The sequence below is a fragment of the Peromyscus californicus genome, unplaced genomic scaffold, assembly GCF_007827085.1.
Source record: "Peromyscus californicus insignis strain IS unplaced genomic scaffold, ASM782708v3 Scaffold_14__1_contigs__length_90479793_seg_1, whole genome shotgun sequence".
In the NCBI taxonomy this organism is placed as follows: Eukaryota; Metazoa; Chordata; class Mammalia; order Rodentia; family Cricetidae; genus Peromyscus; species Peromyscus californicus.
In genome coordinates this window covers 6,283,523-6,309,304 of record NW_026294435.1, presented here as the reverse complement: position 1 = coordinate 6,309,304, position 25,782 = coordinate 6,283,523, and the positions used below count along the sequence as shown (strand labels likewise).

General features: G+C 41.4%; 1 protein-coding gene across 1 annotated transcript in view; it reads left to right on the top strand.

Annotated features, from left to right (window-relative positions):
* Positions 1-25,782, top strand: part of Phlpp1 (PH domain and leucine rich repeat protein phosphatase 1) — a 233,503-nt gene that overhangs the window by 118,248 nt on the left and 89,473 nt on the right. The window contains exon 4 of the mRNA XM_052736466.1: positions 13,232-13,398. Coding sequence (XP_052592426.1) covers positions 13,232-13,398 — 167 coding nt within the window. The remainder of the gene's footprint in view (positions 1-13,231; positions 13,399-25,782) is intronic.

Below are 25,782 nucleotides of genomic sequence, written 5' to 3'. Positions count from 1 at the left end.
TAAAACCAGAACCATGTGGACGACATTGCCAAGTTTGACTGCCAGCCTGGGATGGAGCTGGCCTCCTTGAACCACATTTGCAGAAGCTTTCCTTTGCTTTGTTGCCTTATAGGGGCAGAAAATTCCTCAGGCCTTTCTTTCCACTTTAAAAGTGAGGTCTTACCCTGAGGGCACCCCTCCCTTTATTCCATTTCATATCAGGCTCTCTTTGTGCTTCCCTTCTCTTTCAGCACAGGCTTGATTCCAACTTTAAATTCCCTGGTGCTCTTTGTAAACTATACATTTTTTATTTCTTTTCACCCACTTGGTCTTTTTCATTATTGAGCTGTATAAGAGTGATTACTAATAACCATGTGTCAGAGACAAGATTAGGCTGTCTTAAAATTTCCTCCAAGCAAATTAGTCTATTAATTTTCAATTTAGCTTCAGGCAAATTTTTAGGACAAGGGCAAAGAACAGCTCCATGCTTTGCCAAAATAATACAATAATTGTCTCTAGCCAAGCTGCTAATATTGTTCCCCCCTGAAACCTCTTGAGCTGGACCTCTAGTCATACTGTTCTCAGCACCACTGTCTTCCAGACTCCTCTTAGGATGGCCATTAGTTACTGTCTTCAGTGTCCAGCTGATTTTCTAGTCTAAAGTCCCAAAGTCTTCCACATTCCTCAAAAACAGACAAACACACACCACCAGCATGGTCAGGCCTGTCATGACAGTAGCTCCTTGGCACCAACTTCTGTCTTACTTACTTTTCTATCTCTGCGATAAAACACTACGTTGAAAAAGTAACTTATATTGTAGTATTTAATCTGACTTATGGTTTCAGAGGGTTAGAGTCCGTGATGGTAGAGCAAATGGATGATAGCTGAGAGTTCACATCCTGATTGCCACCCGTGAGGGAGAGAGAGGGAGACACAAACTAGGAATGCTGTGGATCACTTGAAACCTCAAAGCCCACCCCAATGACACACTGACAAGGCCACACCTCCTGATCCTTCCTAAATAGTTCCACCCACTAGAGAATGAGTATTCAAACATATGAGCCTATGGGGGTCATTTCATTCATATCACCACACTACAAAGACAGAGGAAAATTTATTCCATGTAGAAGTTAGTTGTGTAGAAAGGTGAACCTGTGTAAAACATAGAGATTGTCATGCCGCCATCTGAGCACTGTGGAAGAGACATGTAAAAGCTAATACACCAGAGTACAGGCCTAGCCCACATTATCCATGCAGTCTGAGAGGGGTAGAGAAGACTCACGAGTTAATGCACAGTGTGCATGCCTGTGTACCTTTTTTTTTTTTTTTTTTTTGCTAGTTCCATTGTATTCTCTTGTGGAAACTTAACTATGATTTACCAAATACTATAAGTAGATTGCAGCATGCACTTTATTATAGAAAAAAGTCATCTTAGAATTTTCCCTAATTACCAATAAGATGTTAAGAATTTCGAAACTTAGAAATTCTGCTCTGAATTAAGTAGAAAAATGAAGTATTTTGGATTGCATAATTTTTTCATGCAAAACTAATAACATTGTAAAACAGTAGACTGATCCCTTCATAGTTACAGATGTGCCTTAGGTACTCCTATTTCCGCATTAATGATACCCCTGCTTTCCCTGTGGTGACTGTCTTCCAGAGGTAGGGGGTTTCACTTTACTGTGGATATTTCAGCTTAAATTAATTTTATTTTTCCAAAGTTTTAGAATCCAGTTTTATACAGACAGCAGAGTATCTCATTTGTTAGTATCTCATAGCAACAGCATTTGATGCAGTGTCTGTTTGTATGGTCAGGTTATTACCATTTCAAACCCATCCCTCTTCCTCCACCTTCCTTCCTGTTTTCCCCGCCCTTCCTGTGTTCTTCCTCCAGCAGGGTAGAAGCAGCCCTTTGCTGCCCCTGCCTAAAGGACAAGTGGGGAAGCTCGGGGGAAGAACGAGCAAGCACGTTTTCCCTCTCTGTGTGCAGGAGCTGTTCTCCAGCTTCCAGTGAGTGCGAGGACCTTTGTAACTGGAGACCCCCTAGAATTATTAAAGGTTGTATATAATAATACTTCAAAACCATGAAGATTCTGCCTATATAGTATTATGTTTTATAAAAATACATTCTAAGTCTCAAGGAGACAATTTAAAGCTACATTTTAAAGTCACAGCATGTTATTTTAGTATTGGCGAAGTCCCTTGTAAGGTAGTTGCCAATAAGGCAATATTAATTGTAATTCTTCAAAGTAATTGTTCTCGTATTTGAGAGTTTCTTAGCAAATATTTTTGGACTTTGAGTACTAGCCATATCAAATAGTGCTAAATTCACAGACATAGAATGTAAGATTAAAAAAACAAAAAAAAAAGACCTTGTAGACTTATTGATTCACACCTCCCCCAACTGTAGATGTAATTCTAAACGGTCTTATTAAATAAAAAACAGAGCCAAATGCAGAGTTAAAAGCCCAGAGATCAGAGCAGTAGCCAAGAGCTAAGACCACCTTATCTTACCACTCACTGCTGTCCTTCCCCTGAGAGAGACCTTCTTCCTGTGCCCTGTTTTTTTATTGCCTTTCTGTTCTGCCTTCTCATTGGCTGTAAACCCAACCACATGACTTCTTCATCACTGCCTGTCTATACAGACCTCCAGATCTCTATGGTTCGTACTGAGATTAAAGGTTCAGGTCACTGCTTGGCTGTGTCCTTCCACACACAGAGACTCTGCCTGCCATGTGATTGGATTAAGGGTGTGTGCCACCACCGCTGGACTTCTGCTAAATGGCTTGCTTTTAGCTCTGACCCCCAGGCAACTTTATTTATTAACATACAAATAAAATCACATTTTAGCACAAATAAAATATCACCATACCCAACCCCAGTTGTCTATAGCAGTGGTTCTCGTCCTGTGGGTCTCGACCCCTTTGAGGGTCGAATGACCCTTTCACAGGGGTTGCATATCAAATATATCCTGCATATCAGATATTTACATTACCACTCATAACCAGTAGCAAAATTACAGTTATGAAGTAGCAACAAAAATAATGTTATGGTTGGGAGTCACCACATGAAGAACTGTATTAAAGGTTCACAGCATTAGGAAGGTTGAGAACCACTGATCTATAGTGTTTCAGATGCTTTTAGGGTCTAATGCATCAGTGATTTCCTTACAAGTGAGCCAAAGTCTTGATTCCTGTGGTACTGATTCCTGTTTTGCCCTCTGGTGTAACAAGATGTAATTCTACTTCCTCCCCTAATTGCTAACCTCTAAGTATTGTAAAATTACCATGGTCTTTATGTCCTTGTGCTGACTTACCCTTTTGTTAGCAGCGTGTTTTCAGGGGACGCATCTCTGACAATTAATTCCACCTGCTTTCTCTGTCACTTGGTTCTCAGATCCCCGCGTAGCAGCTTCCCTCTGGTGTTTTCTGGTGTGCTGACAGATGCATTGACACCCTGTGAGCCTCATGGTCTGTGACTGCTGTTTTCCCTGCTTTAGACATTAGGTACCAAGTAAATCACCTACTCATTAGTGGTGTGAGGCCAACACAACATTAAAAGTTCTTCTAGCTTTGTTTTTATTTTCCTTAGGTATTAATAGATTTATTTAGTTAATTACAAACTGCAATTAGTTGAATTCATGCTATAGTTACAGTAATGTGCATAGTTCATAATAAAGATTAATACTTTGCTGTTATTATGTGGCTTACTTTCTACCTACTTTCTAGCAACATTGAGAGGAACTGCTGACAAGTAAGAGTTAATGGTTGGATCTTACAACAGCCTTGTGAGGTCTGACTTTACAATCAGTCTATTGAGATGTTGTCATCCCCACTTCGTAGAGAAAAGAATTGAAGTCTAAGGTACTTGCACTACTATATGTAATACATTCTGCTGCCTTGCTCTTTTTACCTATTTGTTCTTTCATTGTTTGACAAAGTGATCTGAAGAGACTATAAGATTCACTGACAGGGTTATACTATATCGCAGATACAGTTGTCAGCAGAGTCCAGTTCACTCAGTAGTAAAGGTGGTTTCCAAGCAGCATGTTGACATGTGTTGCCAGAGGACGCATGAGATCAACCCCTCCACATCTCGGTGTTGAACAGCACACACTGAATAACATGAGATGCCCTCTGCATTCCTGGTGAAGAGTAAATTAATATCAATGTTGCAGGAACTGTTGTCTGATTATTTGAAAATTGGTGGAAGATTGTTGTGTAAGGAACATAGCATATTTAACCAGACTTTGGCACCTAGTCATATTAGTATATGAGTGTGCCTGTGTGTGTTATTGTTTCTGTGTGCGTGCATGTGTATGTGTGAGCATGTGTGTGTGTTTTGATAGTGGTTTTTTTTTTTTTCTATTTTGCTTGTTTTTGAGACAGGATCCATCATGTAGATAAGGCTGTCCTTAACTCATAGAAATTACCTATTTCTGCCTCCTAGTCCTGGAATTAAAGGCCTGTGCCTCCACACCTGGCCTTAGTCTGTAGCTGAAGTTTTCTCTGGTACTGCGCAACCTCACGGACCCCACAGCCGCTTATAAAATAATCACTTAGAAGCTTATATTAATCAAAACTGCTCGACCATTAGCTCAGGCCTACCACTGACTAGCTCTTACATTTAAACTCAGCCCATTTCTGTTAATCGATATGTTGCCACGCATTCCGTGGCTTTATCTGAGTGCCATTACATGCTTCTCCCTGGACAGACGGCTGGCATCTCCTAACTCAGCCTTTCTCTTCCCAGAATTCTCCTTGTCTGTTTATCCCGCCTATACTTCCTATCTGGCTACTGGCCAATCAGCGTTTTATTTATCAACCAATCAGAGCAATACATTCACAGCATACAGAGCGATATGCACAGCATTAATTCCATTAGTTCTGAAGTTGAATCATTTTGTGAGTTTAGACCAACTTAAACATATATACTTACTTACTCTTTAAATTTGTCTCCTATTTTATGCTTGTTTATCTTGAGGCGTCTCATAGTTTTTAGCCTAGAGCATTGCATTCTGACTGTTATGAAGGGCTAGATTCTCTTCATTGGCCCAATTAATAATTTTAGGAAATAAATAATGAAATGATTAGAAAAGAATCTGTGAACTGTATATTAAACACATGAACCTTGCATATAGAACCCGGAACTTAAATCTTTTTCTTTTTGGTTTTTAGTTTTCTGATTACAAAACAAGTACTTCATTTGTAATAGTTGAATTGTTTGAGAAAGTTTGTGTATATATAAATAAATCAGGAGTTACAGCTGGGTGGTGGTGACTCATTCCTTTAATCTCAATACTCTGGGAGGCAGAGCCAGACAGATCCTGTAAGTTTGTGGCCAACCTGGTCTACAGTGTAAGTTCCAGGACAACCTTTAAAAAAAAAGAGGAGGAAGAGGAGAAAAGAAGAAGTTGTTGTTAGAGTATGAGGTTTGTTTCGTTGTATATTTCGTGGTTTGTTCCCCTTGTCTAGTCGGTGCTGTCTTTGGGGGAATGTGGCTGTACCTTTCAGAGTGTGCTCAGGTAGTAATATTTTCAGGACATTATTAACTTGTATTTTGCCAGTAAGACAGTAAGGAAGGGACTCTGAGCTTAGATCTTGGTCTCCACCAAAGCAAGGGCCTGCTTTTTATTGCTATTGAGAACACATTGAGGTTTATGCCAGGGACTGGGGGTGGGGCAGTAACTGTGTGGTTGATCCTGTTCAGATGCTCGGACTCGTGAAGCATGAGGCAGCAGGTTCACTTGTTCAAGTTAGACTACACAAGGAGCTCACTGGACAGGAGGCGGCGGCGGCGGCGCTGCCCCTCACTGCACAGTCGTTTTGTCAGTGGCGGGGAGGCCGTGGCAGGAGCTGGTCTGGTTGGCATGGCATTGTCAGGTCTGTGACGTTTGCTGTGCATATGCTCTGATTGTGTCCCCACGGGGCTAAGCACTACCTAGTACCAAGTCCTCCAGTGCTGGGTTTATAAAGGGCAAATGATGAATGCAATAGTTTTCTCAGATTAGCCTCCTTCTCATCCATATCCACTTGCTTTCCATGGCAGACAGCTAGAAATGCCTAGCAGGAGCTCGCCAACTGTCTATGTATTCTTTTCCTAGACTGCTATAACCTGGTGCTTGAACAGTTACCTAGATACTTTGTTTCCTTTCCAGACTGTAGGCCCCTCCTCCTAATGTAGGTCCCTCTTCCTAAAGTCACAGTGCCTCCACTCTTTCTGTGTTCTTGCCCCCATAGATCCTCTCTAATTTTTGTCTGTTGTATGTCTGTGTCTCTGGATTTTCCTATTGCCTTCATTAATTTTACAATTGATTGCTTCTAATAATTTAGAATGGAGGATAAATTTGCATGCTTTATTTGTCATATATGATCCCAACCATTTAACATTTTTAAAAAGAGGAATATTAAAGCATTAAAATTCTAGGTAGAATTTACTACTTCTAATAGCTTGACATCGTCTTATTAGGACACAGTGAGACTGTCTCAAAAAACAAAACAGCAACATGCACACAAAACAAAAGAACTGTAACTAATTTTATAGGTTTTTCAATATCTACTGTTAACCAAAATTTATAAGATTATAATTAGCATCAAGAAATTCAGAATTCAGTGTCACTGTTCAAAGGTCTGGAGCAAATACATTCTGTACAAAAGAAATGATTATATGACATGAAGCAGTGGGAATTAGCAGAAACGTGCTAGTGAGGATGAAGTTAATACAAGTGAAGGTATTAGGATGTCTGACAAAGCTTAATAAATGATATTCTGCTCATACCTTCCCAAAGCATTGTAGGGTGGGAGTAGATCAGTTGAAGTTAAGAATCATTACCAAACTCTAGTGAATGTCCCTGAGACGGTCCTTTTAGCCAGGGCCATAGCATCCTAAACCACTAAAGGTTGGGCCAGAGCAGTTAATGACTCATGCCAGTTTACAGCAGCCTTAGTTTATAGGTAGAATTCTTTGTGCTATTTCAGCTGCTTTGGCCAAAGCTTTCAGTTGTTCTGCTTAAATTTGAGCATACTGTGCACATTAAAAGGCGAGATGTGACTTCCCTAAAGTACACAGGGTACCAAACATCACATGAATGTTGCTGTGACCTTTCCTTGCCTAAGGAAGATGATTATCCACCGAACAGCTGTTAGCATGATGAGAGTTAACAGTCCTGTTACAGGAAGGTGATGGTAGTTAGAAAGCATAGCAGATATAGGTTAAGGCTAGGACAGATATTCTGGGTTAGAAATTAACTCAGCTAGACTCAGCAGAAAGATTTCTTGGACTCAGAGTCCTAAGAGTAGGGAAAGACACAGTTTAAGAGTGTGTCAAGCAGAGCAGCATGTTAGAGTATATATGGATGTCTATTGAGTAAAGCAAAATTTTATGATTCTTACTTTTTTAGCCCCATAATGGTTAGGTGAAACATTTGAAGGACTGAATACACTTTTCCTGTCAGATATGTTTACAAGACATTTGGAAAAGATGACAATCCAAATAAGTGGTTAGAATTTATATTTATATTAATATATACTGTAGGGTTTGTTCATTCTGACCCTAATCAGCCTGCCTCCCTCCCTCCCTCCCTCCCTCCCTCCCTCCCTCCTCCCCTCCCACCCTCCCTTTCTTTTGTGTGTGTATGTGTGTGCGTTTGTGTCTGTGTCTGTGGTAATGTAGAGGCCAGATGTATAGATTCTCTGGAGATAGAGTTACAGGTAGCTGTGAGTTGTCATATATGGGTTCAGGAATTGAACTTGGGTCCCCTGCAGGAACAGCAAAAGCTCTTAACCACTGAGCCATCTCTCAGTCCTGGTCTTAATTTTTTTTTGATCAATATAGATTAGAAATAATCTCCTAAACTGTTGTTATCTTGAATTGATTTAAAATTTGGATCTAATCACATATTGAATTTTCTGAGACACATTATTTGTCTAACTACCTAAAATAATGGGTTATGGACTCAGGATAGTAGTCAATCCTACTGAGTCTTTCTATAGCTTTACAAATGAGAAGGGTGTTGGTCAGGGATGCATTGGGTGATCCACTGCAGTGATGAAGTAGCTGATGGATAGATACAGGAAGTGATTGTGCAAAGCAACATCACTATAGAACAGTTGGGTCACCTTGCACACATTGGTCTTAAGCCCTACTTAGTGTTGTGGCTTGGAGCCTGCTGGTGTAATACATGTACCGCAGATTCTGTCAGTGGGAGTTTTACATTTTAGTTGTGAGAGCCTTGAGAAGTCCCCCTTCATAACAAGGATTTTAGGCCTTTTCCACATAGGCTAGTTCTTTCACTTTCCATATTTTTACAACTTTTTTACACTTTTTCTGCAGACTTTCTAAGGTTTGATTCCGTGTTCCTTGATTATTCACTAGGGAATCACTATCGATCAGTTGAACAAGTGGTTTAGCATTGGAGTGAGCAGAGCTGTGATGTCAGGGAGTGAAATGATGGTCCCATTGGACTTCTCCCTTTCTGTGGGGTCTGTTTTCTCCACAGATGGTCTCTTCTGCTTCTCTGGAGGAGCCTGCCCAGCCTACTGATTCTTCTTTACACCTAAGCTTAAGTTCTTCTAGGGACTGCTTTTCTGTCTTCTAGTCATGCTACCATTTTCTTGGCAGTTAGAGAAATGTTCCTCCTCCCTCCCTGGTTTCCTGGTAATTTGTGAACAGTGGTCCTTGCCCTGACATGGTGGATAAGGTTAATAGTGCAGGCTCCAGTTTACACCCTGGGCCAGTATAGCTGTGGCGTGGAGCTCAGTTTGACCCAGCTTAACCTTGAACTTTAAGATAGGGGTTGAGTCTTCACTATATTTTGTTGAAGATTAAACTCAATATTATATCTTGAGCTCTCAGAGGAATAACTGTCATAAGGGCAACACTTTCTTTCTGTAACAATAAGTTACAACTACTGGGAGAGGATGCTGGATAATAGAGGCTGCTTGCTCTGAAGTGTACCCAGGTGGCTTTCTTATTAAGTGTGTGTGTGTGTGTGTGTGTGTGTGTGTGTGTGTTTGTGTGTGTGTGTGTACGTGGGGAAGGATCTGAGTTTAGTAGCAGCTCTGTGGGTGGACCACAGCTTCTTTGGATGTCCAGCTTTTCTTGTTTGGGTATCAGGCAGGCCTTCTGGTAAGAGTGCTTTTCTCTTGGATGAGATGTACCTTGATTGGTCTGGGTTGATGTACTGACTTCTTTTGTTTTGGTTCTAGGATGTGGGTCTGGTCAAAGGAGAAGCTCATGGTAGCCTTTGTGGTCTCATTGGCTGTTCACTGCCCCATGGCTGTTACACATTGGATTCACATTCTTACATTCTTACTGTAGATGTTCCTGTTTCCACTGTGGTTCCCATGAGACCATGCTGTCTGATTTTTATCCTGTTAATGTGCCTACTTCCTCCTGCTTCCAGCAGGAACAGCTTGTAGTCCAAAATGAGGAACGGAGCAAGGACAACTTGACGTTTAATCTTTTTCTCTTTGTCCAAAGGGAGCAGTGTTAGGCTTCTGTTAAAACAGAACGTGTTTCTTTCAAAGCTTCAAGGGAACAGTGTCTAGATAGGCCACAGGCAAACTGGTGACGGGAGTGGAAGGAATGGTGAGGTGGCCATTGACCCTCCTTTCTGCACAGCATCCTGAGGGTAAGAGAGGATGCTCCGTGTGCTCACTTCAGTGAACAAGATAAAGCAGTCTAGAGACATAGGAACCCAGGAAGCTACATAAGTTTGTTGGTGATCATGTCACACTTTTCAGAACTGTTTGAAGTTTTCTGTTTTGCTTGCATTAAAAGCCAGAGTTCTTACAGTGGTCTAAAATACTCCATAAGATCTGCCCGTGGCCCCTCCTCTTTGTGGTCTGAACTCAGTCATTAACTCTCCTTGTTAGCATGTTCTGAGAAACACTCTTGGCTTTTGGCTTCTTCCTGTTGCCCTCTTACTGTCTGCACGCCCTTTACAGAAAGGCTTGTTACCCTGTCTAGGGTCAGTGGTGCTGAGGATCCAACATAGGGCTTTCTGCGTGCTGGGCATGGACTACACCACCAAGGCCCCTCCTTTTTTCTTTTTGATTTTTAAGATAAGACATTGCTAACTTGCTCAAGGTGTCCTTGAACTCGATCTGTATCCTAGACAGGCCCATGGCTACTGATCTTCCTGCAACTATAGGCCTTCACCACCAGGCCTGACTATCAATTTTTATCAGACTTATTTGTAAGGTAAGTTCAGCAAAGGTCAGGAATCTTCATTTTGCTTGCTTAAATTATATCAAGTAGCACAAGTATTCAGTAAAAACAAGTGAATGAAAATTATTTTGGAAAAACTAAAGGATTGTGTTAATTTCTTGTGGCCATTGCAAAATTAACAAAGCTCAGGTGGCAGAGAACAACAGAGAGGTGTTGTCTCACAGTTCTCAGAAGTTCAAACTCAAGGTGTCATAAGCCCTTGCTTACTCCAAAGGCTCTAGGGGGAAAGCTCTGTGTTCTGTATCTTTTAGCCACCTCACTGTAGTTACTTCCATGGTCATGTGACATTGCTTATGTGTCTCAGAGCCCCATCACAACTGTCAGTGTGTGTGTGTATTTAGGGCCCATTTGGATAGAGCAGGGTGAAGATCCTTATTCACATCTTTGGGGCACATAAGGTAATATCTACTGTTTCTGAATAGAGATATGTATTTTGGAGGCCCAGCATTTGCCCATTACACAGGGTTATGGGTGTAAGTCACCACAGGAAGAATGCATGCCCACAGCACATAGCACAACACTAAGTAGAAGGAAGCCAGAGGCCGCTCTTTTTCTCACTTCTACCATTTTTTAAAATCATATTTTATTTTTGTTTTTTTTCTTCAAATTAAATGCATGTGTTCTCAGACACACAAGGAAGAGTACAAAAGTCAAGATAATGTTTTCTGTGACTGCTGTCACAGCTCAGTTGTAGAGTCCTTACTTAACATGTGTGAAGCCCTGGGTTTGCTTCTGTCTGTCTGTCTATGTATCTATCTGGTTTCCATGTACTGGCCTTCCCAGTTGTTAACGTATTGATAGGTGCCTTGTATCTTCTGTTGTCCCTCTACAAGGAAGTAAACAGTTTAGGTCAACTTAAAACCCTCTCTTCCACTTCCCTTTCCTGTGAACAGCCTCCATTACTGGTTGGGTATATGATCAGTCGTTATTAGATGGGCCATTATGCAAATGTAATGTGTGGTGCTGTATGTATGCATATTAAAAATGTTTTCAGGACTAGTATTATATGTAGAATAGTATTGTTTGCTTTTTCAATTTTCCAATTCAATTGAGATTTTGCTGTTGTTCCTTAAGGCAGAACCGCTCTCTGCCTTGGCCTCTGATCTGCCATGTCAGCACCTTCTAGATCAGTCTGTTATTCAGCAGTTGGAACACAGCTACTGCTCTGGCCTGCAGTGTTTATCTCCTTCATACCCAGAGGATCAGGGTACTTGGCTATTCTTGTTTTTTTTTTTTTTTAATCAAAGTATGTGTAGATTGTTACAGGGAGAAAAAGAAATAAAAATGGAAAGCACAATATTAAAATCACACATTTCCACTTGAGTTTCAGTTTGGATTTTAGTATCACATCCCCTAGGAAAGCTTTCCTGACACTCAGACTATGTTCAGAGCTTTTGTACTTTCTGTTATTGTAATGATTATCTTTAATTGCCTTTCTGTTTCGTTTCTACATGTTCAGGGCTGAGAATGTCTTGTTTGATTGTTGGACCTCAGGATATACCCTATCTGATTTACACTTATCTCAGAACATCAGCCCCATTTCCTACTCACAGCTTCTCATTTGATTCTCACGAGTCAGAATCCTTTGTGGCTCCTGTGCTTTTACGCAGCTTTTTACACTTTAGTCTGTTTCCCCTCTGCCACCAAGCCCCTAAGTCTTGGTTTACATCAAGAACTTGACTCTCTTTGGAATTTTCTTTTTTAATGGTGTAAATTCAAGGAAAGCTGAAATTGCTGAGATGTCAGCTCAGACTTCCTAAGATCATTTGTGATGGGTCTACCTGAGTCTTTGTACACCAGCACCCTTCTGCTTTCATATTACACTATAATTTGTCTTTAATTTCAGATATGATCGTAGCAGAGTAGTTCATGCATGTTTACTTCTGAATAGCTTTTTAATATCAGGGAAATTTGGGTATCAGTGAATATAAAATATGAGTAATTCTACTTTGTAACAATAGCAATAAAAATAATAGCAGTGTTTATTAATACTTTTTGTGGGGTATGAAGGTAGAAATAGATGCCATGCTTAGACCTGCTACACAGACATGAAAACTGAGGCTCAGATATATACTCAACATCTAATAGTGGTATCACTTGGAGAGGAATCTGTACACTTTGGGCCCAGAGCCACATTCCCAAGACTGTGTTCGGCTTCTTCTGAGTTAGGAAAAAAGAAACCTGGATTTGGTAACACAAAAGTACAGCAAGTCGATCACAGATAAAGAGTAAAGTTTTCTCTGCAACGCTGTGATGAAGACAGAGGCTGAGTTAGGCAATGACTTAGAACTCTGTCATTACAGTATCTGCCACCAGATAGAGCTAAAGTGGGTTGAATCTGTAGGCTTTTATTATAAATTGACGTTGTGCTTCCTGGAGAACTGGGGAGAAGACTTGAGAAATCCAGCTTACCCAGTACATGTTCTGTTTCTGTCATGCATGTTGGTTTGTAGCCCTGGGATTCTGACCTTGGTCGGAGTCATTTAACCAGGAAGGCATTGAAGATATAGGTGATCATTTAGATATAATTATTTTAGATATAAATATTTGTTTTGTGCAAAGCATATACATGAGGCAAAGCACAGTGCATTTGTAATTGTCTTACTAGACTTTGTGGAGTAACAACTACAGACTTTTGTGGCTAGCAGGTAATGGGATCTGATTACTCTTCCTCTCTAGTCCCTGATGTATATTTCCTCCAAACTCCTGTGTTAGTTTGTTCAGAATCCTATTACTTGATATTTTCAGGAATAAAATAAACCACTTGTGCCAACAACTAGTGATATTACTAAACCCACTGTGCTCTTTGGAGCCACTCCTGTGTAAGCATGCTCCAGTGTTTGTTTGTTTACAGGAGCAATCTCTAGTCTGTGCTAACTGTATATTTACTTCGTCTGTTTGTATTTGGACAAGAAGTGCTGCTTTCATGGTTTTCCTGGGCTCCCAAAAGGGAACTTCTGAATTCTATCTATAGACAGTAGCCACAGGAAAAATAAATTAAATTTATTATTTTTCTCTCTAGGTTGCATCCCAACGCATAAGCTCAGTAGACCTCTCGTGTTGTAGCCTTGAACATCTGCCTGCCAATCTCTTCTACAGCCAAGACCTTACTCATCTCAATTTAAAACAAAACTTCCTAAGGCAAAACCCCACCCTCTCAGCTGCCAGAGGACTTGGTGAACTGCAAAGGTGAGCGAGTCTGCAGAAGTGCTGGATACATTTGGAAGGGCTGGGGGAACCAACCTAGCTGGGAATTGTCTCCTAACTATTCTGACAGGTATATTTTCCCCTCAGAAGGCAAGAAACGTGACTTTGTTTTATAGTTGAGGACAGTATCAGTTTTCACTCTGAAATGTTCCCTAAGTTTTCCTGCCTTTAAAATTATAAATTGTAGTTATTCATTGGGTAGATTTACATAAGAGCAGTTCTTTTTAAACAAGCTTCATTCCCTGGAATATCTGTAAATAGACTGTGAAAAGTTTAGTGTGCTTCTTCTAAATTGAAGAGTCTGTTAAGAATCCATTTAAGAACCAAGGTTTAAATCCAGGACACTGTGACACTTGGATATCAGTATGTTGGATCTGAGTTGTGTGTCAGCAGGAGAATCTACCCCATTATGACTAGATGGATCTCTAAAGCAGATCTGAGAGTTTGCCATATTCCTTTCTATCTCCTTTTGGAGTAATGACTAATCTTGATTCTGTGGGAAATGAAGTCCCTCGTTAGTGCGCATGAAGAGACTATACTGGAAGAGGTTAGAACTGTGTTGAAGGAGCAGTGGGGTTCATATCTTCTTAAGTGACTGATATGGTTAGAGAGAAAGCTATACTAATCATTCATTGTGGTTATATATTTATAGTTTTTAATACCCAGAAAGAAAAATCCAAGCAATTTTATTGTAAAATTAGTACATGTAATTGAAAATAAGGTAGTATTTTTTTAAAAATTAACATTTTAAAGTTAGCACACAGATAGGCTTCGTTGGGCCCTTCCATGCATTTGTGTCATTGTACTTTGTTCTAATTTTCCCTCCTCTGTGTCTCATCATACCTCCCTCGCTCAACCCCTCGGAGACTGTTTTAATTGTCCTTTCAAAAAGTTGTGAATATTCTTTGATACCATACCTAAATTTGTCTTAGGATAGAAAGGGGCATTAGAATTCATCTTAACTAAGTCCATTTGAGGGATGCGGTCTATGGGATGGATATCAAAGCAAATTCAGGTTAGTAATGATCTGAGGAGGAAGTTAGGTGCTGGGATTAGAGAATGACTTGAAGGAATTTTTACCTATATATGTAATGATTACTTCTTTAATAAGAAAAAATATAGAGGTAAATATGGCAAAAAAAAATGTTAACATTTGACAAATGGAATTGCAAGTCCCTGGATGACATTATTTTCCCTCTTCTTTTACTTAAGTGTCCCATAGTAATCCAGCATTAAAGCCTTCATAGTATGGGTTTCTTGTTACTTACAAGAACATTCACAAAAGAGACAGCATCTGTGAACTGAGTGGATATCCGGATGGCCCTCGGTTCAGTGGGATCCAGGTCCTACCTTGCCTGTTCTTTCAGAGACACCTGGTTGCCACTCCTCCCAATCCTGGGACGCCTGAGCTTCTTTTTTTTTTTTTTTTTTTAACTCTCCCTTTACTCCTCTCTCCAGCTTTTCTGAGCACACACTTCCCTCACTGCCCTGTACCCACCCTGTAGGCCGCGCCTGGGGCTGGAATTCTGTGCAGAATCAGGAGTTGCTGTTTCCCACTGTAGTTAGCCTGCTGCTTGTATAAACAAAATGAAATGTATAAAACCATTTTTGTGCTCTAAAAAGTGTAGACTTATTCCTCATTAAAATAATGCTATATGTAGAATTTTAAAATTCTACTAAGCAAGGTTTATAACAAATAGTTCCCTAAATTTCCAGTACACTCCTCCACCTAAGTCCTACTTTGGAGCGAGCCATTTTTGTGCCATTTGGAGCTATTGTTTTCTCTAATCTCTCTAAATACTATGCACATACTTCCATGCTGGATATTCTGTGCTGGTTTACTGCCTTGAGAAGATAAGGCCTGGGTTCTTGTGTTGTTTCACACCCTTCCTATGTTGTGTTGCATGCACAGCTCTTTCCCCATTCTCTTGATATATTGGTCTCAAGTTTTGATCAGTGGGCATTCACTGTTGTCATGTTAGTGTGGAACTGCTGTTCTCAGCTGAGGAACTGGAGTTCTGTGACTGCCTTTCGGGTGCTGGCTTGCTAGTCGCCTCTCTTTTTCATTTGTATTCTTTTCTTCTTCTCTAGCTCATGTAGGCTTCCTGACCTTCCTGACAGAACTTAGCATTCTTCCTAACACCTATTACTTGGAGGCTACTCCCCTTGTGGAGTCAGTGTAGGGATTTGCTCCTTTTGCCTGTTACATAGCAAAGACAGTGAGCATGTCTTTTCCCCAGGGCGTGTCAGTTTTACTTGAGAGGAATCCTTTGGCTTCTGTCTAAGTAATACATGCCAAGATCGAGAGAGCTGAGTGGGGAAGAGAACCAGAATTTCGCAGTTAAACATGTGGATTTTTGTCTAGTCCCCTTGTTTGCGAAACAATGTGTTTTACTGTGCCTGATATCTTTGAACTGGTAATTCTCTGGTTTACTTTCTTCAGCAATAAACTCCCCAGCTGGAATTGGGGAGAGAATCTGGTATTTAATGTCTTATTATATAATCTTTTGACACTTTTTTTTTTTTATAGATGTGTAACAAAAATGCAGGACAGGCCTAGACAGGCGTGTGCATCCTGGTGGGTTCCTACCAGATACACACATCCATGTAACTACTGCCCATATTGAGTAATAGATTGTTATCAGCACACAGCAACCCTCTGTATGCCCCCTTGTTAACAATGATGATCTCTGTCCTGGCCTCTAACGCTGACTCAGTCTTACTTGTTTATATACTTGATATAAATGGATCATACAGTGAGTGCATATATCAAGTTTCTTTCATATATTACTCTTTGTAAAAAGCAAAGCATGGTATTTCTCTCAGCAGTCCAGACTGGCCAACTCAAATGACCTGATTTATGGTGTAAGGTTATCATATTTTACACTATAAAAATGCTGTTTTGTTCTCGGTTGCTTTAAGACTGAGCAGGTGTGACTAAGAGGTCAGAGATGCTGGGCTACCATTATGTTGCCCTTGAGAAAACAAACAAACGAGGCTGCAAACTAAATCCTCCTTAAACATCTTACTATGCAGTACTCATGTGACATCCGTTATTCAAATTTTTTTCAGAGTAATAAATAATAGTGCATATATATAATATATATTACACACTCCGTCTTCTACTACTGTTAGCACTCCCTCTTCTCTACAACTCCTTTTCATACATTCATGTCTCCCTACAACTTCCTTTCTTATATTAATGTCTTTTTGTTTTGTTTGTGAGTTATTGAATTTACCCAGGGTTGTCTTGTGTCTATAGATCTGCAACTGTCCTTTGGAGCTTGGTGGGCTCACTTGTGGGTACACAACTGAAGAGAATAATTGCTCCTCTTGCAGAGTCCATCAGTAGCCAATGGTTAGCAGGGAAGAGTGGGACCCTCTGAGCCCCTCTTTGACAGATCCAGTCTTGTGAAGCCCAATAGAAGCCACTTGAGTTGCTCTTGGGGTCATGATTGCAGTGGCTGTGACATACCCAGACTGTCTTTCGAAGTCTCAGGTGGGATGGCATAAACGTCCTGCTTAGACTGAGCATTTAACCACCACTCATTCTCTGCACCCAGAGCCCCCGTGAGTCTTCTGCACACTCACTCAGTAATGTACATTTTTAATGCTGTTTTGAGATGCCATATATTCAGTTTCCCAATTTTTATTTGTGTATATATAAGAAATTTATAATAATAAGTGTCTAGTGCATATTTCACTTGGGAACATGTTTGAGAGGTAACAAAGAATAATTTATTTTTATATTTTAACTAAACCTTAAGGAATTAAATTTTAGGCTAGTATTAAGACAAATTCTGATACCAGTATTTTAGGAGGAAATTTTATGTACAGTAAAACAGATAAGAGTTCTTTTAAAGTAGAGTGTATCTTAAATTTTCATCTAAATGTACTCACTTTAAACAAATGATCAATTTTCAAAGAACATTTAATTGGTATTTGCACCAGCATTTTAAGTTTGGGAAGTGACACAGGTCAGCACTTTCAGAGGGAACACCCTGTTCTTGGGTCTCCCACTGAAAACACTGTCTTGGGTCTCCCACTGAAAACACTGTTCTGGGGTCTCCCTCTGAAAACACTGTTCTGGGGTCTCCCACTGAAAACACTGCTCTCGGGTCTCCCACTGAAAACACTGTCTTGGGTCTCCCACTGAAAACATTGTCTCGGGTCTCCCACTGAAAACACTGTTCTGGGGTCTCCCACTGAAAACACTGATCTCAGGTCTCCCACTGAAAACACTGTCTTGGGTCTCCCACTGAAAACACTGTCTTGGGTCTCCCACTAAAAACACTGTTCTCAGGTCTCCCACTGAAAACACTGCTCTCGGGTCTCCCACTGAAAACACTGCTCTCGGGTCTCCCACTGAAAACACTGTCTTGGGTCTCCCAATGAAAACACTGTCTTGGGTCTCCCACTGAAAACACTGCTCTCGGGTCCACCACTGCTTATTTTTCCTTTATTGACACCTGAACTTTTCAACTTCATATTCAGCATTTAGAGAGGAAAGGGTCAGTAATTTTTGATGGTTTTAATACTTTCTTTCCTGATTCTATGCCACTAATAACTATTCTGTATTATTTACATCTTCCTTTTTTATTGGTAGGTAGTACTTCACATAGTCAACTACATCTCCATTTAGATGAACTAAATAGTCTTAATATAAGCTGTTGCTGTTTGCAATAGATAATTATTATTAATTAATATTTTTGTAGAGTCAATCAAGAGGACATTTTTTGCTGGTTTTTATTCAAGGACTCTTAAGTTTTCTCCTTATATTTTCATTCTACTGGTTCTATTGTGGTAGCTAATTATATGAGCTTACTTGTACTCAGATATATTGATGTTCAGCTATTTTACCAAACTCACAGCTTTTTATGTTTTTAATAATTTTTAAATTTGACATTTATTGAAATTTCATGGGTAGGGTCACTGAAGGATCTAGAGTTTGACTAAAAGGAAGTCAGAACTTTTTGTGTGTCTTACAAGGGTCTCTACCTGGTACCAAGAGGAAAGCATTCATATTGTTACATACACATGAGAGTCTCGACACAGAAGTGAAGACCTGGAGAAGAGCAAACCTCGCACTTATATACTAGATTGAACAAAGTTGTGAAAGAGTAAGAACAGGCCCAGAAAAGACAGCCATTACTTTAACAAGGTCTGTTTGTAGAGATTCCCATCTCAGAGCTAAGGACGGTTCCTCCTTCCTGGTCTGTGGAGGACATCCTTTATGAGCATCTTCTCTCATCGCTCTTGCTTTCAGGAGAATTGAGGGGGACAGAGGGCATCTTTAGTAACTACTGTTTTTCTTTAGTTCAAAACAATCCTTAGGACACAGAGGCAGGTTTAGGGGGTATCTTCTGTCATCCTTCTTAATGGGATGGCAGACTGAGTTCTTTATCATAGTACCTTTGGAAAAGCCTTTGGAAAGCACAGTGTGGAAAGTGCACTCAGACCGTAACAACTTGTTTTAAGCCATTAGTGTTCAGCTGTTATAAAAAGATTTAAATTTATTCATGTCATTTTGTTAATTTTGTAGCACTTAATATCACTAGAAATTTGTATAAGTGACTTGAAAATCACATATGAATTATTAATTAATCGTTTTTGCTGTAACACTGGAACATGCACACTCAAAAAAACAAGTGTACCTTTAGATATTTACACATTTCTTTTAGTAATGATTTGTTGTTAGTTGCTGTTGTTCAAGTGTGGTAATTTATTCCCTGACAGCTTCACAGAATTCTATGCAATAGTTTATAAAAGTTGGTTAAAAAAAAAGCATAGAAATAGTAGTATAACCTTAACTTTTACACATTTGATTTTTGTCTTAGATACTTATAGTATAATTCTCTCTCATAAGGAAACAATTGTTCTGTTTATCCACTTTGCCCAGGTTTGAATTCCTAAAAGGTAGAAATCAGGTTACTGTTGGTTAAACGGCGCGCTCCTGGTGGCTGGCCATGCCGGTGGAGGAGCGTGCTGATTGAAAGACTCACAGCCATGGTTACCATTTTAGAGCTTTATTCGGGGGGGGGGGGGAGGCCAACGGGAGGAAGGAGCAGAAAGGAGAGAGAGGGCGCACAGAGGGCCCACCCGCTTTTTAGGCTGGGACGCCATCGAAGGCTGATGACGTAATTAGGGACTGAATCCTTACATCCCAGACTTTCACTTATTATAAAACAAAACAAAAAAAACAAAAAAAAGAAAACAGGTAGATGGGACTAGGGGCGTCGTTCCTCACAAAAACTGCTTAGCTGACTCTTGGATGTTGGTTGGCTCTGGGGAATGGAGAAGGGGAGTTTTCCGAGGTAGACAGGCATTGTGGAATGCTGTCTGTCATCCATTTGCTCTGGAGACATGTATCCCTTTTGACTGTGGCTGGAAACTTTTTGTTTGGCGAGATGCTGGTGACACAGAAAAAAACTTAGAGAGATAAAAGAATCATTATTATTTTATGTTGACATTTATCTGAGGTAGATCCGGTCTGTCCCTATGGATTTTGAAACATGTTAAGCTTTATCAGAGACAGATTATTTTAAAGCACCTGTTTCCTTTACTAGTTCAGCATCTAGGAGACAGGTGATCAATTGTTAAAAGCATCTCATAGTAATAGATGTTTATATTAAAGTCTTTTTGTAGCGCCCAGATGCCTTTGGGTCTGGGGGTGTAAATACCTTTTAGCTGTTACAGTTTCTTATTTGATGATCTCTGGACTCCGGTTCTGTGGTAGTCCTGTACCATTAGCTGAACAGTGAGTTAGAACAGGGAACTGGGAAGAGAAAAGCTTGTGGTGCATGAGAATTTATTTTCTTGGAATTAAGGACAAGGCAGAGATCAGGGCCAGCAGTGGGTCTGGAGTGAAGCAATGAGCTCTTATTTTAGGTGGAAATCTTTTTCATTAAGTAACTCTGAAAGTGTACTTAAATCTGGTGAGGTGGTAAGGCTGTCCTCTGTACCCGACAATAAAGGAGAGGTGGCATCCCAAAACTCCCAGGACTGAGTCAGTGGCTCTGGTGTCCAGAAGGAAAGAAATGGATCGCTTCCCTGCTGCGTTCTGGGTTCCCTGCCATGTCTGTAGCCAAGCCTAGGTCTGCTGGAGGTCTTAGCTTGATGTACCCATACATCTTGGTGCCTGGGGGCAGTCAGCTGACTGGTTGTCTTTCTAGGCAGCACTTTTAACAAGACTGTTGATGGCCTGGCAGGGCATTTACTAGCCAGTGGCCTTTTCCTCACTTAAAACAGGGACCCAACAGCTTTTGGGAGTTAGTGAGTGCCAGCACTTGGCAATTTTGTTTTCAGGCTTTTATCTCTTCCCTGGCACACCTTAAATGCCACAGATGACTCTTTTGCCTGTGGAGTCAGGAGCCTTGCTCTCGAGATGCTTAAGTTTTAGTCGGGGAGGTCTGGGGAACAAGAGATGGATTTTACTCCATGTCCTGAATTTTTTTTTTTCCTGATGATTGATGGCTTAAGGACAGCTTTTGGAAGATCTGCCAGTAGGCAGGGTATAAACCAATAATTTTGGAAGACTTTTTCTGAGGCTATAAGTTGATTTTTGGCTTAAGAGCCCTCCTGATTACTGTAAACTTATTTGTATGGATCTTAGCCACTTCTAGACTCGTCTGTGCTTCTCAAGGCAGTTTGAGAATGAGTGGGTGGAGTTAAGGTGAGTTAGGGCGAGTCGTAGAAACTGCCCAAGCCCACCCATTTGAGCCCACCCACTGCCGGCGGAAGTCAGACAGAAAAGGTTGCACGTGGCAGACATAGAAGTGGGGAGGGAGAAGGGTTTAGAGCTTTAGTAGAAAGCTTGGAGATAAAGTAACTCTTATTTGCCCGTTTGCTGGCAGAAGTTCCCACAACTCTGTTATGTGGCCAGGTTTACCGGTGCCCGCCCCTATCCGCCAGTGTATCTGCCCCTTTGTCTCATGGCTGTAGCCGAGAGAAAAATAAAAAATTAAAATAACAAACCGGGATGGGACTACAATCTTGGGCGTCCCCAAAGAGTGGAGAGATCCATGAATCAGCTCAAGTCACCATTCCTCTTCATCAAGGGAAGGTGAGGGCTGCGGCTGCACTGCAGTTGGTCCACCCGGTAGACCTGAGACAGCATTGACCTCCTCGTCAGGAGTGAAAATGTGCCTGCTGTTGCCAGTAACAGCCCGAGCACAACCCCCGGGGTGTCTGTCGCAAAGAATATAGCTCAGACTACAGCCTCGAGAACAGCAGACTTACTGTGGTGAAGAATCATGGCGGTAGCGATGTGGGGGTCCAGCGGAGGCGGCAAGGGATGCACGTGCGCTCGCTGTCTTATGGTCTCGCTGGATGGGGGAAGAGGCGGCAGTGGTTGCAGCAGGTCCTCGGTGGTGTATCTGCGTCTGAACAGCACCAATGTAGGTTAAACGGCGCGCTCCTGGTGGCTGGCCACCGGGCAGAGGAGCATGCTGATTGAAAGAATCACAGCCATGGTTACCTTTTTAGAGCTTTATTGGGAGAGAGGAGGGGGAGAGAGAGAGAGAGAGAGAGAGAGAGAGAGAGAGAGAGAGAGAGAGAGAGAGAGAGAGAGAGAGAGAGAGAGAGAGGGGAGAGAGGCTGATGGGAGGAAGGAGCGGAAAGGAGAGAGGGCCCACCCCTTTTTAGGCTGAGACGCTGTCGAAGGCTGATGATGTAATTAAGGACCGAATCCTTACAGTTACCCCAGAAATGATGACATTGTTAGGTACCACTAAGTCCACTGTGAGTGAGCACGTGAGAGAACGGTGGGAACTGCCGTTGGTTGTCCACGTCTGTGCCTATCGTACTCTGCTTCTTTGTAACAGGCTTTTGTGGCGACCTGTAGAAGAAAGGGGAACTGGTCATTTGCCATTTCTCTTCGGTTGAAGGTTTGATGGTGAAAAAAAAAAACTGGGTATAATGAGACCACTCAGGAAACATCACACAGAGACTTGAATCAAAGAATTGGTAATAGGAAAAAGAGAAAAGAAGTTTTAAATGGGCAGTGTGATAATGTTTTTTTTCTAAAGCAAAAAAACAAAAACAAACCCCCCAAATCAAAGCAAAATGCACCACCAGTCTTTAAAATACTTGACATTCTCTTCTGCTCCCTATTGGAATGTGTACCCTATTGCCGTCACCACGTCCCAAGCCCAGGGCTGACTTCTGTCGCGTTTGCTTTTCAAAGCATATTTCCAAAGACATCTTGGAGAGTCTGGTTATTTCCAGTTCTGTGTGCTTGTTTCCTCCTTTGATTTGTAGGCATTCTTTACACTTACTCTCCTGTTACATGCACCTCTCACAGGGAGCATTAGAAGTTTTCTAAATTTACATCTGTGTAAGTTTCTTGACCATAGGGATGAAGTATCTCTGCTCTTTTTATTCCCTGATGATAGACCCACCACACACCCCCACGGTTGTGCATGTCCAGAGGACCTAGACACTTCCGCCTAGCCAGTTCCGGGTCAAAGTAGCCATTTCCGGGCCAAGGCGTCTCACGTGACCAGGACCCTGTGGCTTTGCATGGTTGCATAAGAGCGCGCAATGCAACCATGTGATCTGCGCATGCGTGGAGTAGTACACATCGACCTGTGTACGCATGCACCACCCAGCCTTTATAAGCTGGCGCCATATTCCTGGCTTTCTCTTTCTTCTTCTTCTTCTCCACACACACGTCTCTCCACAGGCCTGAGAACTCGTGTGTCTCTTTCATCTCAATAAAACTCTTGTTAGTGGATTCTGTCGTGTTTCGAGACATTTCCTCGCAGGGTAAGAGCGCCACTAAATAACTAACACCTGATTCCCCTTCATATTTAGCCTAGGGATGAACGGAGGAAGAGCTAACAGATACAGAGATTCAGTTGTTGGTTTCCTAGCACCAAGGACAATAGAAGGTTTCCAAAATGCCTTGAGCAATGGAATTCATATATTAGAGCACTGTTTGAGGGGACAGTGGACCTTTAAGATTCCTTTTGATTGATCACAACATAAACTGGTACCTAAAGATCAATTTTAGTGAACTTTAGGTATGTATGTTAGAATTGATGTGGTAGAAATAAGTCTGGTATCACCTAAAACAAGGTAAAAATTGCTTCCCATGGAGTGAAGTAAAGACTTGGGGAACTTAGAAGGGAGAAATGAATTTCCTTCCAAGTAGATGTGAAAAGGAGAGTGAGTGGGGAAAGTGGTGGGAGGCAGTGAAGTTGTATGTGCAAGCGTGTGTGACATGACACAGTGAACCCTGTGGAGGAACGAGGAGGAGCTGCTAACTCTGCTTGCAGTTCAAGTTCCTTTCTTTAACAGGTCTCCAGTTTCTACATTTTTGGTGCCCATGGAATGGGAAACAAATGACCCTATTTCCTGTTTTGGGGGGACTTTTAACATTCCAGCGGTAGGAAGTTATTAAATTATTTATCCTTACCACATAACATTTTCAGGCTTTGTTTAAGAAATTATCTTCTCAGTAGTTTCTGGAAAGTCATTTCAGCAGTGATAATGCTCATAGCAAACTGGAACAAGAAGTGGCATGCTAGTGTTCTGCTGCTCACCTACCAGATTTAAGTGGAGTGGACATACTGTTCTATGTGAAGAAAGGTTGTAAAGGTTGGAGGTGATCACTAAAGAGAGGGGACATCCTTGTAAAGGAATAAGGCAGCCGGTGCCACGTGCTGCTGGAGAAATGGAGATTCCCAGCACTGGGGTTGAACCTTGCCAGATGATTAAGGAACTCCATAGAATGTATGGAATGCCCCCTTTCCAGTTCGCTATTACCCACACTGCAAGTTCTTGCACAGCTGGGCTTTGCAGATGGAATTTGGATCCTCGTGGGACACTTTTCATTTCATAGGCTGCCTGTTCTCCTGCCCTGAGCTCTGGATCAAAGGAAAGCCTTGAGATGGCTTAGGGCTCTGGGCTGTGCGAGCTCCGTCTTCCTTTCCGCTTTCTCTGCCTCCTCAGCTCTGGCAGTCATGGCCTGTGTTCTCTTTTTCTCAGACAGCACTTTCTAAAAAGTAACTCAAAAGAAAACAAAAGCTTTCTATCACCCAGGCTCTGTTAACTTTGTCAAATTGTTGACTTTCTGGGGTCTTCTAAGATGCTCTTTAACTTTTATCCCACGTACAGATAAATGTGTGGGGAGTATAATGACTTTCAAAGCCTCTGGTAGATCATAATTCAGCTATTTTATTCTGCCCAACTCCATTTTTCTGTTCTTTTAATTAATCTCTTTGCTGTATTCTCCCAGCCTTAACCTACTTTTAAGAGTCCAGTGCTACACATAGCATTTGTAGGTGTTTGCTGTTCTGAGTAAAAGTAGCTGCTCACTCTGTCTCCCGAGGGATGAGGATAAGTGTCATGTCAGGCCTCGGATGCTCTGCTTTATGGCAGTGGGTGAATGCCTTTGTGACTTGGGAATTGAGGACAGCCTTAGCATCGTTACTGATGGCTTATGAGATGTGTCTTTCGTGGCTAGTGTAAGCACACTGCTAGAGCAGAAAGTGTCTTTGTCTGCCCTTCTCATGACAGACACGCACATTTAATTCCCAATGTTCATACAATACTTGTATAACTTTTGTAAGCTAAAGTCCCAAGAGAGTTTGTTTTTGTCCTAAGTGACTAATTTTGATGTTGTTTGCCATATGCCGTTCAGATGGGAATGGGAGGTTTGGACAGTGGCATTGTGCCAGCAGGTTATTGGCAGTGGCCTTCATAAAAGTCAGAACACACCCATCTCTTTCTGGTGGTGGTTTAGACTTTATAATGAACAACAGGTAAACAAAACAACTTGGAGAAAGCCTAGGTTTGGTTATCCCCTGAATTTGAACCGCCCCAACCATGGGAGGGATGACAGGAAGGGGGTGTTATTTTTGTGATAAATACAAATCCTGCATCCTGGGCTGTTTTGTTTCATTTAGTTGGAAGTTTTTCTGGTGTGCTCTGCTGAGATGCTCTGTGATTAAGCATTAACCAGCCTTTACCACCACAGGTGTTCCTTTTCTGTTTGAATTTGGTCTGCTTAGTATTTCCCAAGTATAGCCTGTAGTTTATGCTCTCTAAATCAGTGTTTGCCAAAACAAGGTTCATGCAGCACCAACACTAGGCTCACATTATCTCAGGCTTCAGTCAGACCCTCCAGTCACGGAGCCAGGAGTCTGTATGATGCTGTTCTCTTTAAATGTTCTCTCTTTGGTCATCATCTGCCTGTCATACCCTTCAGTGAGATCCCCTCTTCGGTAAGTTCCCACCTTCTCCTATTTCACATGGCTGAAGCTCTTTCCTCAAACATTCCGAGTTCCTGGTGAGTAACATCCATGTCTCCTTTCTCTCTGTGTGCTCCAGATCAGCAGTGAGAACTTGGAGAATGTTCAGTGA